We start from the raw sequence: 14,217 nt of genomic DNA, 5'->3' as shown, positions 1-14,217 counted from the left end.
TATGACAATTCTACAAAACATTGTTTATCAGTGAACTTGTTTAAAATCCATGTTGATTGAGATAGACTTGACTGTGGTTCCACAGAATAAACAGAAGGCAACAACATTTTTATACAAGTACAGTAGTTTAGTGCTTACATGTCTCAGAATGTATTGGAGAAAATAGGTTTTATGGTAGTTGGTACATTAGCCTGTACTAACTGCATTTGTTATATATTATGCACTGGAGAATGGGGCTTGACTGGAAATCATGCCATTTGCTTTTCAGGCAGTCAGTAGCTTTGTCATTTATAATTAACACTATTATGCAAACACAGTCTGTTTTCTTTTTCTTTCTGTTCTTAAGCCTTTTTTGGGGAACAAGGGTATAGCCATGGGAACCAATTAGCAGGCCTGAATTTGCATATTCACTATGCAGTTAGGAGACTTAATGAGAAGTGCATTGGAGGTGAATAACTACTGTTTTCAGTCCCTCTAGCTCACCTGCTTCTTCGTTGCTTCCTTTCTGGATGCTTGTGTCAGCCTTTTATCACTAGAGATGTTGAAGTGGATGTTTCTGTTGTTAGGGCAGTTCTAGGTAGCTCTTTCTCTCCTCTTAGATGGAACTGATATTAGCCTGGTGGTCCTCAAGGACTTGGGGTGGTAAGCAAACCCGTCTATATAATAAATCTTCCAATAACATGAGAAGCAATTGTAGTTTTAAGCCTGAGGTGACTTCAAGGCAACTTCAAAAGTATCTGGATTTGACTTGGTAAACTAAACAACGATCTTGTATGTAGCACTAATGGAACTACTGCTTTAAGTTTGAAACCTACTGCTTTGCTTGAAACTACGCCCCTAGGGTTTACAAGATGATGGGACTTGAATTGCTCCAGCGTAGGTGGGTGCACACTGACATGGGACTATGGCTGCAGCAGATGGAGTGAGCGCTGCAGAAAGAAGGCAGGTTGGACTGAGTGGGAAGGGATAGACTGAAGCTTTGCCAGCTTTGCTATTGAAGCTTGCATCCTCTGCTTCCAAATCTGGTTTAGAAGTCACTCTTCAAACACTGTCTCCTTTATTGATAATATTTCAAATGCAGGTGCTCTGTAGGCAAATATGGGGCAATTGGTGCTCTTTGTCTCAGGCTGCTTTAAATGAAATAACTCATCAGAAATTTTCCAGTTCCACAAGCCAACTGGCATTACAGCCAAATGTGGGCTTCTCACACCGACAATTGTTATATTTATTCTTATTGTTCTATTTCACCTCCGTACTGCGTGTGTGCCACGAAAATCCCTATGCAGGTTTGTCAAGGTGCAGTCTGTGTTATACTGAACTCCTGGGGTTCTGTAGTGCATCTTGTCTCATGGCTGTAAGCAATTTGGCACAGGGACAGTCTTCACTGCAGTGCCTCACTGCAAGCTGCACTTTCAACTTTATTAAACAACAGCAAATAAGCTTTTTTAACCTCATGTTTTTTGAAGCCCGTTAATTATTTTCCTAATGATCTGCTTAACAGTATGTGTGTGTGACATTGTTTTCTGCCTGTCTGAGCAAATGACCTGAAATAAATACATATAATTAATTTGCAGTACTGTTCGTTTTAATACAAAGTAAAATAACACAGATCTCCATCTTATTTCAGTGATCAGCATGTTTTTTTTCCCCTACTGTGTAAATCCTGTGTAATTCTCACTTTTAATTATCCTTTAAGCATAATTAATCTCATTACATTGCTTTAAAGTTTTAAATCCATGACATGTCTGTTGTTTGAAGACGGTCATGCACCAGTGGTATTTCAAATTCAGTGTCTTACACAGATTATGGTGGTTTCTCCCTGGACATGCATAGAGTTCTTTCAATGCAATTACAACAGTAATACCACTGTTTTATTCCTTTTCACTGTCTTAGAGATATGTTTCACATTTTAATATTACATATGTTTAAGAACAGATCAGGAGTGATTTTGAGAAGACCATCCTTGAAAAATTTGGTAGAAAATAAAATTACGTCAACTGTATTTCTACATGTACAGAGAAAGCTCAAAAACTTTACTGTTGTCACCTGTGAGCAATTAGGAGGAATATTCAGCCCTCTTAGGCAATTCAGACAAGGGCTTTTATCAGTTCATTTGCAAACTGAGCTTCTTTTTATTCAACTTCCAATTATACTCTTAGTTTGTCTTTAATCTTGCATCGGACCTGTTTTTATCTAGGTCAGCGTCAAACTTGCAGGTCTCTTTGACCTTGGAAATCGTGTTTACTAAAAAAAAAAGGAGGGGCAGGATTTTTCTTCTGATAGTCAAGTGAATGACCAGGATTACAGTCGAGTGCTGTTGCATATTGAAGTCAGCCTGCTAATGAGGTTGTCCCTTTCACACTTATATCAGGACATGCTAAGTTGTTGAAAAATTGTCAGTCTTGTAGCAACGCACTGGCTCCGATTTATGAAGATGTATATGATGTGCTAACATCTTCTATATTCCCCTTTTCCTTGGGTAAGCTGTAGTCCCTTTGTTGAAGTAACTTAGTTCACATGCTGGTTGTTATCTAGGAAGAAGAAACCAAGTCAAACTGCTGTGTTGTAATAACTGAGAGCAATGTTCAAATTTCAGAAGGAACTAAAGCTGTTTTTCATACATTTAAAAATTATGTACTTTTGCTCGTAAACACCCTTTGGACATAGAACCTTTCTACCTCATTATTTTTCTTTTGTATACTTCGTTAATTAACATAGCCTTCTTTGGTTGCGAGGCTATTTAGAAGTGGTTCATTTAAATTGTTTCTTTTTTTATTGTCAGTAATGAATTTGTCTTAGAGCAAGTGAAGAAATGACATGGAAAATAAGGTGAATTGTGTATTTTGAAAGGGTTTTATATAAAAACATTTGATTTGTGTAGCTTCAAGTTGAGTGTGTTTTACTGAAACACACACATTAAAGGTATAATGACCTGTAACAAAAGATGTTTATATTGGAAGCTCAAAGTAACTGTATTTATAAATGTATGTATGTAAAATTTACATAAAATCTTTTGATTTAGCATGATAAATGAGTATTCATGCGTGAAAAGTTTGATATGGCTTCTTAACTTCAATCACTCCAAAAACTCAGCTTCCTCTGACCTAATTAAGACTCCATACTACATGCAGAATTCAAGATGGTGTAAAAATGTGGTAGTCGGGGTTCTGCAGCCTGTATTTCAGCAAATAACCTGAGAAAGTCCAAGCTCCACACGTGCCAGGAAGGCTGAGCCGGCATGGGCTTGGCCTGCATGGGTGCAGGGCCTACATGCGCTGGTGCTGTGCCTCTCAGGAGGTCTTGTGACTCCCAGTGTAGTGGTCTTTATCTTGGCTATTTGCTCAGAGTTGTAATGCTACACTGTACTAGTGGTGTACGACAGAGCCGGTGCTGGGCTATGGGCTCGGTCCTGGTAGGGAAAACTTTGAGTAATGGTTGGTATTTTTACTGATCCTTATATGATATGATGTGGCGGTGTTTTTTTTTAAGATCTATAAGCAAGTCCATGCTAAACTTGAATTTGTTGTTTTGCAGTGAGGGTTTCCCCAGGAATGTAGAGGTTTTTATTGGAAATACTTGTCTAATATTTTTTTCTATGTGTTTCTTTTGTGCTGCTCTGCAACTTTGCATCTTTATTTCTCAGTTGATATATGGCATTGGCCCAAATCCACTTGTTTTTGTTCTTCCCCTCTGTGCTTTTCAATTTTGCTGAACTTATTATCATCGTTGCTAATTTCTGCTTGGCATGTGTTGTATTGGTTTTTTCATTACTGTCAAATGGTCTGTTACATTTATTTCCTTCCTTCCAAAAAAATCCAGCCATTCAGAATAAGCCAGAGGAGGCAGATGATGCAGCCTTGGTGTTTGAATAAAGTTTTGCTGTCAGTGGAAGCCAAAAAGCATTGAATTATTTTAGTTTAAAGTCTTATTTCTGCTGAAAGGTAGCATACAGTATTCTTTGTTTTGACGTGCAATTGGAATTACCTTTTATTTTTTCCCCAAAAGTATTTGTAGAAATAATGAAATAGGAATTCACCTGCAGTTGTTATCCTCTCTCATTTAGTTAAAGAAATGGAACTCATTCTGTGTAATTACCCTGTAGAGATACTACAAAAAGAAAAGTGAGATTTAAATTTGTTTCGCTCTTGAGATTTAGCGACAAATTTATTAACCTACTAAACGTATTCTTTGCAGATGGTTAGGAAACAAAGCATCGCACTGTGTAGTGAGACTGCAGGTAATAAGTGAGCTATTGGCACAACAGGTAATGGCCCTTTTCCTCTGTAATCCCCAGAATACCATCTAGAATGAGAACTTGACAACATGCATGGATTCCTCCACCATTTATAGCAGCTTCCAGTCCTCGCTTTTATGATGAAAACATTCCGTTTTAGAAGCGATATACAGAAAACATAATAAGCCTTATTGTTAATGTTACCTTTATGGATGTAAATACACATCTCTGCAGCTATACAGAAAAGGGAACTAAATGTTTACTGAAAGTATTTTTATTGATGGAATGAGATGCTGCATATGACCCAGTGTCATGGGATTTTTTTTTCCAGAACTTCAGATGGTGGAAAGACAGTTGGTACCATTGAAGTCAATCTTGTGAAGATGGGAGAACTAGAAGATGGAGAGCCAGGCCATATCACAACAGATTCACAGGATCAAAAGGTAGCAATTCAGTTGATTGCACAAAATTAAATAGAATTATTAGTTGCTCCAGATATTTAAATTGTTCATACCACATTGTGTTAAGTAGTTAATTAAAAAATTATGGGGTAAAGTACTGTTCACACTTAATCTCTCAAAAATAAAAATAAATGTTACAAAAACACGCACAATTATGTTCTGTTATTGATTGCCTAGTCCCTCTCCTTTTTTAGAAATAAAGAGTTGATTTTGATTTCAGCTGATCATCTTTGATCATTCTTGATCAACACCTGTCCCTAGAGACACCATAAATTATTTTTTTTTCCCCTGGCAGTTCCTCTGTTTTCTGCCATTGAAGTCATGTTCATGTGGACTTTTAAGTGCAGCCAGTATCCACAATACTGATAACCTGGCAAGAATGGAAGACAGGCAAGCGAGAGAAGAGGTGAATCCCCTTGAAAAGGGACAGATTCAGCTGCGTTTCATGGTAGCATACAAGGGAGGGGAAAATCTATGGGTGTAGTGGGTGGCAATGTACTTAGAATAGGGAAGTATTGAGCAGAGGGTTTGTGTAGGGATTTTTAATTGAGGCAAACGTGGTGGGAGGCAAAAGGAAGAGCAGAAGGGGCTCGGAAAGGGTAAAAATGCTCTCCAGTTGGCAAGTCTTGCAGCCTGAAGTGGTGGCAATGCCAACTGGAGATGAAACAGTGGAAAAGGAAGAAATAGAAGAACCAAAGGAGGGGTGGAAAGGATTGATGATGAGAGGCTTGGGCTAGGACAAGATTCAGAAACAACCACTCTGTATGATGAAATGATGAAAACTGATCGTTTTCAGTTAATAAAAAAGGAGTTTACTTAGAGTCCCTGATAGTTCAATTCGACCTGAGATGTCAAGTGGTACGGAGTACCTCATGTCGTGCTGTTTGGTTGAAGATCTGAGATCTGCAGCAGAAAATCTTAAGAAGAGCCATGTTAACTGAGTTTACTGTCGTCTTTGGAAGCCTTTTTTCTGACTAAAGGAGGAACATGAAAAATATTAATGCTAGCACATTTAAAAGTGGATTTATGCCAGTGGACTTGTACCAGTTGATTTTTCCATTAACTTTTGATACTTTTATACATTAACCTTATCAAAGGAAACGTTTTCTAATTCACTTGTATAACAGATGACTTCAATCACAAACCACAACCACGTTTTAAAGATTTGTGGCTTCTACTTCTGCTTTGTTTAAAAACTCATTGAGTGCTTTCTGACGCCATGCTTGTGAAAGCTACTGAAAGAAATCCCTCGGAAACCACATCGTTTGTCAAAAGTTATTTTAACCTGTGCCTTTGTATTGGCAGGAAATCTTTGTTTTCTTATGGAATAGCTGACCGTATGTTGTCATCTTCATTGTAGTACTTCTGAGTGTTTTACTATATTGGAACATACAGAGAAGGAAATCTGAATGGTAATTAATGGTATGGTTGGGAAGTTATCAATGTTCTTTTTGATCTGCTACTTATAAGCCGCTTTTATAAACGCTTATAAACTCCGTGTCATGCCACAATGTGCAAATATAAACTATTGTTTTCTTGTTTCTTTTGTAGTGTGCATTGGTTCGTGAGTGTACAGCACCTGAAGGCATAAGTGGCAAAGACAACTTGCCTTCATTAAATGCAGGTGAGTATTTTAACTTCAGTGTAAGAGGTGATTATTGGAACATCTGGTCTTGAAGAAATCACTAAAATTTGGAGCAGATCTCTCTAAGGACTCTTCATAACATGTAGAGATTTATTAATATTTTATGTATTTTTGACTGTGTCATTTTTCTAACAAATGTGAAGAAATCTTTCAGACGTGTAATGCGTTATGAAATACTGTTGAAATCTCCCATTCCAAATCTTTTACAATTGAGTGATTTTTCAAGACTGTCATTGACTTCAGTGGGCATGGAATTAACCTCGTAAGTTTTTTTCTCATGTCATTGCATGACATCCTGTTAAAATAATTATGTCCTATTTGCAATTGAATATCCAGGAGAATTAATCTTTCTCCTAGTTGATGGCATGGTAATTTCAGTTCAATCTGGAAGCTGCACATCCTAAAACTGAAGTAGTGATGGGCGAGGTATTCTCAGTTCTACTTCTGCTCTGCCCTTGTCTGTACTTCACTGAACTAGAATTCTGATTCAATATACTGAGAAATATAACATGCTGATATGCTGCACCATAAAAGTTTTACTAGCCCAAGTTTATGAATCTCTACTGCTCTACAGTAACAATGTCAGAAATAAGTTAGATGTGTTATCTGAAACCACAGCACTGCCAACTATTCTGTGCATTAGCTGCAGGCAGTTGAAGAGAAATGTTACTGAAGTTATAACGTTTTTAAAACCTTTATAAAAACTTTGTCTTATTACTTCACTGATAGGACAGGAGACATGGTAGTGCAGCTTGGCAGTCTGATGGCAGCACTAGAAACACACCAAAATAGTCTTCCTGTGCGTGAATGAAAGGTGTCTTTTTTCTCATGATGTGTTGAGGCTAGATCGGAACCGGAGAAAAACTTACTAGAACTGCAATTTCTCATTCCTGATTCAATGCGAGGCTACAAGTGTTTGTGGAAAACAAAAAAATAATTGAGAATCTCTAAATGGAGAGGGACCACATCTGCTTACAGAAATTACTGAACTGGAAATAGCTGGAGGGAAGGAGTGTTTGTAGGCATGGATTTATGGCTTTTCTTGGAGATGAGGTACAGAGCCAGTTGGATGATCTGGTCAAACTTAATGCAGCTCCTTGATTCTGAATGTCATCCAGATAGTGAGTCTCAAAGCAATTCTTAGTCAGAAAGTTGCTGTTTGCAAATGTTTTTTTTTTTTTAATTCACTGCCTCCTTTAGGTGAAATTTTTTTTTTTTTTGATGGGCAAGTGTTGTATTGTGGGGAATAATTAGTGGTAAATTGTTGGAGCTCTCAAAGTAGATATCAGTTTTGCAAACAGTGAAGTTGAGGCCTCTTCGCCAAGAGTGAATGCGATTCTGCAATGTATATAGACAGCACTTAGGTATCTATGTTTATTGTTCTCATATACAGTTACATACCAGAAAATCGACCATCACCTTTCGCAGAGTTTTTGTGTGTTTTATTTTTGTTGATTGGAAAAAGCAAAATTGAAAATGTCATATATGAGAAATGACAGCGCACAGGATATTGGAAAGAGTTTTCAGATGCAGGCAGTTTGTTCTATTAAGTACTTATTTCTCCATTTGTTTTCTGTATTTTTGACTTCCTCTTCTTGCCCTGGCATTGCCTGTGCTCTCAATAGACATTGGGCATCAATTTCAAGTTTTGTCAGTCCCACTCTTTTCACCTTATTCTTACTGAATTCGCAATTACTTTTCTTAAGAAATTCTTCCTTTCCTTTTCTACCTCCAGCCTCTTTTCCCAGTCAGTCAAGCTTCTTTCCCAGCTTGTCTCCATGACTGAGCTTTGTGTAGGTTAGAGCTGTCTCTGTTGCCTGGAGATGGGCTTTCTGAAATGGGTTCTAGTATTGCCCTTAGGCATATTGTACCACAGGTGAGCTGTGTCCAAAGAAGGTATTCATCCACTCTGTAGCAATGACACAAACACAGTCATATGAGTATTAGAAACTAGAAATGATACATTTTCAAAAGAAGTTGACCCCTGGTGCATGTGTAACGTGTTTAGCTCAAGTCTGTTTCAATTATTTACATACTAAGATTTCTTTCCTTAGGCTTAAATCAGTGTCAGATCTTGGTGGATTCTCATGGATATGGTAATTAGAAGACTTACTGTCAGAATTGAAGTTTATAAAGCACAAAAGATTACAGATCTCATAATTCTAACGCTATAGACCTTCCTGTATTTTCTTGCCCCATTCTCCAAACAGCTGGACCATTTTAGCTGAAAATTTCCAGAAATAATTTGTTCAAATCAGGCAAAATTTTATGTGGCGAAATCAGAGGCAAGGAATGAAAGGTAAGGAAGAAGAATATTGTGGTGGAAGGTGAGAATTACCGCCTGCTTGCAGTGTACCTTGCCTGCACTACTCTCCCTGCTGTGTTCATGCAGAACTACAATAAACACAGATTCCACAAACATACGTATTACATGTGTATGCTGTTGTAAACTGCTCTGTCTCTCCCATGTTGTTTATCAGGCCTTCAAAACTATGAAACTGAAAAAAATACCCGTGTTTATCTTTAAGCTTGCTGGCGTTATTCTGTAAGTTAAAACTTTATATATATAACTCAGAATCCTTGAGTTTTGAGGCACTTAATGAGTCAGGGGAATGAGTATATTTCACAGATAAATATAATCATTCCATTATATCCCCAAGGATTGAATCTATATGTCTCAATATTGAGTTATTCATTTCTAATAGAGGAATGCTTGCCAGCAAACCTTTCACCCTTTGCAATGACAAAAAGAATAAAAGTGATTAAAATAAAGCAAAAATGAACAAAGTTGAAAATGATCCTATCATAATACATCTATCCTAAGAAAGGAAGATACAAATAGAAACAGTAATAGTAAATCGGTATATGGCAGCTGTATGCTTTGATTTGTGTTGGATAGGGAACAAGAATGAAAACAGTACTGGATCTTTCATTAATTTTTTTATTTTATTTGCAGGAGAAGCAGCAAGAAATAAATTGCATGAAGTAAAAAGCACAGAGATCTTAAAAAATGAGAATGTGCAAAAGTACGGATAGTCAAATATATGGTACCGGCTTTAAAGCTTTGTGCTATAAAGAAGTGATTTTAAAGTAAATCTTTCTTTTCTTAAACCACTGAAGTTCATCTCAAATTGCTTTTTTCTAGTGCCCTTCATGATCACTGTCTAAATACAGGAAGGATTAAATTTATGCAACTTTCACTCACTTTAATAACTACTACTTATAAAATCTAGTTGTAGACTTACCATCCTGACTGTTTGGGTGCCAAAAGCCATCTGGATTTCTTCTTCAGGCCATTTGGAGAAATAAGAAAGAAAAACATTTAGTAACTTTATGGAATCACGTAAACATTTCAGTGTTTCGCTTCACAGGAAAAGAAAATATTGTGCAGCTCTTATTGTCTACCTCACAAAGTAGCAAGCAATAATAAAAATTAGAACTAATTGGTTTCCTTCCAGTCCTTTTTTTTTCTGTGTTTATAAACGAAGCTTTCTTCATAAATGCGTGGAAAGATGTTTTTGCTGTTTTTTTTGCCTTCCCTTTATTTTTTTTTTTTTAAATAAAGAACTGTAAATGGCTTCCAGTCTGCAATTTCACTATCATAGATGTTACCATTTAGTAGTATCTAAAATGACTTAAAAATTCTAAAAATGATAAAAGAAACAACTTGAGATCCATGTTTCCTAAATGATACTAGTCTTCCTTGCAGTTATGCTGCAATACTTTTACACTGTGTTTTTTTTTTTTTTCAGTTGGCTTTGACTTCTGTTTTTTTACTGGTGGTGATGATGAGGAGAGATGCAGGGGGAAGAGACTGTTAAGCATTCTCTGCTTAGCTAACCATTTTGTGTACGTGCATAAGGTTCTCACAGACAAGAATTTGGTGATTGTAGTGGATTGAATGTAGATTCAAGCATTGCTCTTGGAAAAACTTGCTTTGAAAGCTTATTGGGAAGTAAACATAAGAAGAAATGGTGAAGACTTTTCCATCTAGGTCATTGTTATTTGAAATCTCATGGTAAATGTTACCAGCCTGCTTCATAATGAACAGGTGGTGCTACAAAATAATTAAATCAAAGAAAGAAAAAAGTGACCTGTTCTGATTTCTATTTTAAGACAGTCCTGACTTAACCAAGTTTATTGAGCTCCCTTTGACTTCTGGAGATTGTAATTTTGTATCTTGTTAATGGAAGATGATTGGTGCCTTTTATCTGCTTTATGGATTGACAGAGGCTGTCAACATTATTGAAAATTCAATTTTATTAACATAAAAGTATCTCAGTGGAAAGCAAGGAAAATAGGAGAAATCCCATTTTAATGAAGTAATAGAGTAAAGCCCAGACACAGGATGCAAGTTGATCGTGTGTTGAAGATGTTTTTGTTTTTTGAGGATCCTCTGGCTGTAAATGTGCGTACTGACATTTGAATATTGGGGTATTTGAGGTGCTAGTAATGAACAGAAATTCTTATTGTTCATTTGCCATTTCCATCAATCATCTTTTATGCCTGTTTTAGAATAGTAAGTCGATCTAGTTTTTCTAAATAAAATCAATCGTAAAAGCAGGTAGACTATAAAAGGCTTTTAATTTCTAATCAGACTAGGTAAAGAGATCTCAATGAAATGATGGAAATGGAAAAGCAACATGAGTATTTGCAGCATTCTTTTCTTTACCAGCAGCTGTTTTATTTACAGATAGCTCTGTATCTGGAGTCTTGTTTCAGGCTTTTTTCGGAGGATTTCTTGATTAGTAATGCAAGATGACTTGTGTAACTTTAACTTACTCTGTTTCTCATTCTCTGTAAATCAGCTTACATAGGCAATAATGATTGCAATGAGTTGTAAAAGAAGCTGATATTCCTAATAGTTGTCATGGTTGCCACATAGTTGCCATTGGGAGTTAAAGGGTTGATGCTGCAGTTTCCTCAGAAAAGAATGAGCTCTTTAACTCCCAGTGCACTGCATGGTATTTTGATGATGAAAAACTACGAAACCATGACAGTGGTATATATCATATTGACAAGAAGTTTCTTTTCAGCACACATGAGAAATGCTTTTGTTTGAGTTACAGACCATTCAATGGAAACCTGGTCTGAGGCCGCTTATTCCATAAGGCTGGTAGTAGAAAAGTACTTTTGGAGGTTTTGAATGGCTGTCTGAAGTCATTCTGCATTAGCAAGCTGCTAATGTGTGTGTTTAATGACAGTAATTTGTGTCCCATTAAACTTATTTACGAAGTCAAATGATAGTTTCTTTACTCAGCTTTTTCCCAGCGGTTAAGAGTGGGGTGGATTTGGGGAAGAAAGGAGAGCACAGAAATTTCCCATCTGAACACAATTGAGAGGTCAGAGCAGAAATATTGCCAAGATGCAAGAGCTTTAAGATAAAAAACACTGTGGGTTTTAAGGATAAACTTCGAAGACATGAAGCATCTTGGTTTTCCTAAATATTTTGATTTTCTTATGCCAAGCTATGAGTTACAGCCATAATCTGGGAATAGAGCATATAATACATTTGCAGGATTGTAATCTTTATTTCTATGAAGTACCAATTTCTTCATCATATCGGCGGTAAAGTTTCCATTAACATTAGGAACACTTCATCTATTAACATTAGTGACTCCTCTCCGTATGTATCATGGAGAAGATGCATCGAATACTGCTAAGCTGCAAGACACTCTTCACTTGTCCAGTTAAATTTATTATTCATGTGATTATAGCAGATAGTAGGTGATAGCACTGACTGCAACAAGTTCATTGTTTAATTGTGCGTTTTGTTTTTCTTAACTGTATCTTAAGTATAAGAATAGAGAGCATAACTTCTCTTTATACTACATTGAAGTACTAAATTTGCAGAATACCTGCTGTGATTTATCTGCTATATTAGCAAAACTTGGTCCTCTACGTGCTGCTATAATAAATAAAACACTAATGTATTTAATAGATTCTTAATGGCTTTGAAAGTAATTCTGCAAGCAACGGGAGGGAATAATGTATTGTTTTTAGATATTTTGTTCTCATAAATTTTCAGTCATATAACCACAGGAAAGCAACCTTAGAATTTTTCTTCCCTGCAGTGTTAAAAAACCCGATCTGTAAGTTGTACAGATTTCCTACTTCTGACAACAAGTGGATGCGGATCCGGGAGCAGATGGCTGAGACCGTCCTGTCCTTCCATGTTCCTAAAGAACTGATCAATCTACACATAAAGGAGGATATGACAAGGTAAGGATGATGAATAAAGGATGAGCAGTAGTAAATACTACGTGTTTTCTTACTAAGAATAAAATACACGATGAGCTAAAAATATAAATTGAAACTGAGAAATAGGCTGAGTGTACTGTTCTAGGGCAACAAAGCTAGTAAGGGATCTGAGCACAGGCCTCATGAGGATCAGCTGAAGGAGCTGGAATTGTTCAGTCTAGAGAAGAGGAAGCTCAGGGGAGACCTCATTGCTCTCTACAACTACCTGAAGGGAGGTTGTAGTGAGCTGGGGGTTGGCCTCTTCTCTCTTGTAAACGTTGATAGAAATAGAATGGCTTCAAGCTGCGCCATGGGAGATTTAAGCTGGATGTTAGGAAATGCTACTTGTCTGAAAGAGTCAGGCACTGGAATGGGCTGCCCAGGAGGTGGTGGAATCACCGACCCTGGAGGTGCTCAAGGAACATTTGGATTTTGTGTTGAGGGACATGGTTTAGTGAGAACTGTTGGTGATAGGTGGATGGTTGGACTGGTGATCTTGAAGGTCTTTTCCAACCTTGGTGTTTCTGTGATTCTGTGAGTCTTTGGACTTGTGAGGCTTTACAGTTGAAGCTGAACAACAGAATTGTCAGAATTCTCTAAGACTGCAGTGATTCTTAAGTTCTGAGTAGTGATCTGTTTTAGAGTACAGTCATGACTTGAAATGCGTAATATGGATCCAGATATTATATGGTGGATGGGGTTGGATAGTGCAGCCAAGATTGGCCTTGTGTTCCATGGTCTTCCAACTGCTGTGGGGCCTGGTGTTATCATGTTGCAAGAGAAAGATTGTCTTCTGCTCTGGCTTGGATCTGGAAGTTCTGGCTTTCAGCATATTCAGGATCACAAGTCAGAGCTGATGTTTTTTCTCGGCTTCAGAAATGTTGTTTTTGTTCCTGAGGGACCATTTGTGGCACTCACCTAGTGCAAACTGTGGTTTTCCAATGTCGCTACCATCATTTCCAATGCATTCAAGCCAGTATCCAGCTCCATTCGCAGCTCCATGTCTGTCATGTCCCATTTTGTGTGGATGTGCTGATGGAGATGCTCTTCATGTGGTGGTGTGATGGCTGTCTGTGACAATCTGAAACATGGATTGTCTTTTTCTGTCATCACTGCTGAAACACACCACCCACAGCCTCACTGAGCTCACATCCACTGTTTGATCTCCATAAATGTTCAGGAATCATCCAGGAATGTCAGTGGGTGCTGTGTTTGCTGCAGAGAGGAATGCAGTGATACGCTTTTGCTTCATATGCACTTCCACATCAGATGCCATTTTACCAGTGTCCCTCTGCTGCCATCTGTTGCATGGCAACAAAATGTAACGGGATACTGTCAGGAAGGTTCACACTCGGTTGCTATACCTCCAATATCTTCCTCTGATGTTGTGAGCCAATGTAACCAAGTAGGAGGCATTACTTTTGGAGCAGCCCTCGTACGATACTGAGATTGCTGCAAACTTACTGCTGTGTTAATAAATTGTTCCAAATCCCATGCTTGAATTGAAAACATTAATTAGTTACTTGTCCTTTGGGATGTCTGAAATATATTAAAAATACTGATTTCCATCAATTTCACAGTGGTTATTTAATGTGTTTACTGTTTGGAATGTATTTTGAATCTATTCAGTGAAATAA

General features: G+C 37.4%; 1 protein-coding gene across 10 annotated transcripts in view; it reads left to right on the top strand.

The window, feature by feature from the left end:
* Positions 1–14,217, top strand: part of INPP4B (inositol polyphosphate-4-phosphatase type II B) — a 271,956-nt gene that overhangs the window by 167,984 nt on the left and 89,755 nt on the right. For 8 of the 10 annotated variants that reach the window (XM_048941064.1, XM_048941065.1, XM_048941063.1 and 5 more), the window contains 4 exons: positions 4,566–4,677; positions 4,991–5,101; positions 6,247–6,319; positions 12,415–12,562. In XM_048941064.1, coding sequence (XP_048797021.1) covers positions 4,566–4,677; positions 4,991–5,101; positions 6,247–6,319; positions 12,415–12,562 — 444 coding nt within the window. The remainder of the gene's footprint in view (positions 1–4,565; positions 4,678–4,990; positions 5,102–6,246; positions 6,320–12,414; positions 12,563–14,217) is intronic. The other 2 variants (XM_048941067.1, XM_048941066.1) reach the window with 1 other exon arrangement.

Source organism: Lagopus muta, chromosome 4, assembly GCF_023343835.1.
Source record: "Lagopus muta isolate bLagMut1 chromosome 4, bLagMut1 primary, whole genome shotgun sequence".
Lineage (NCBI taxonomy): Eukaryota > Metazoa > Chordata > Aves > Galliformes > Phasianidae > Lagopus > Lagopus muta.
The sequence above is the reverse complement of the archived record's forward strand: the minus strand, read 5'-3'. Positions and strand labels throughout refer to the sequence as shown.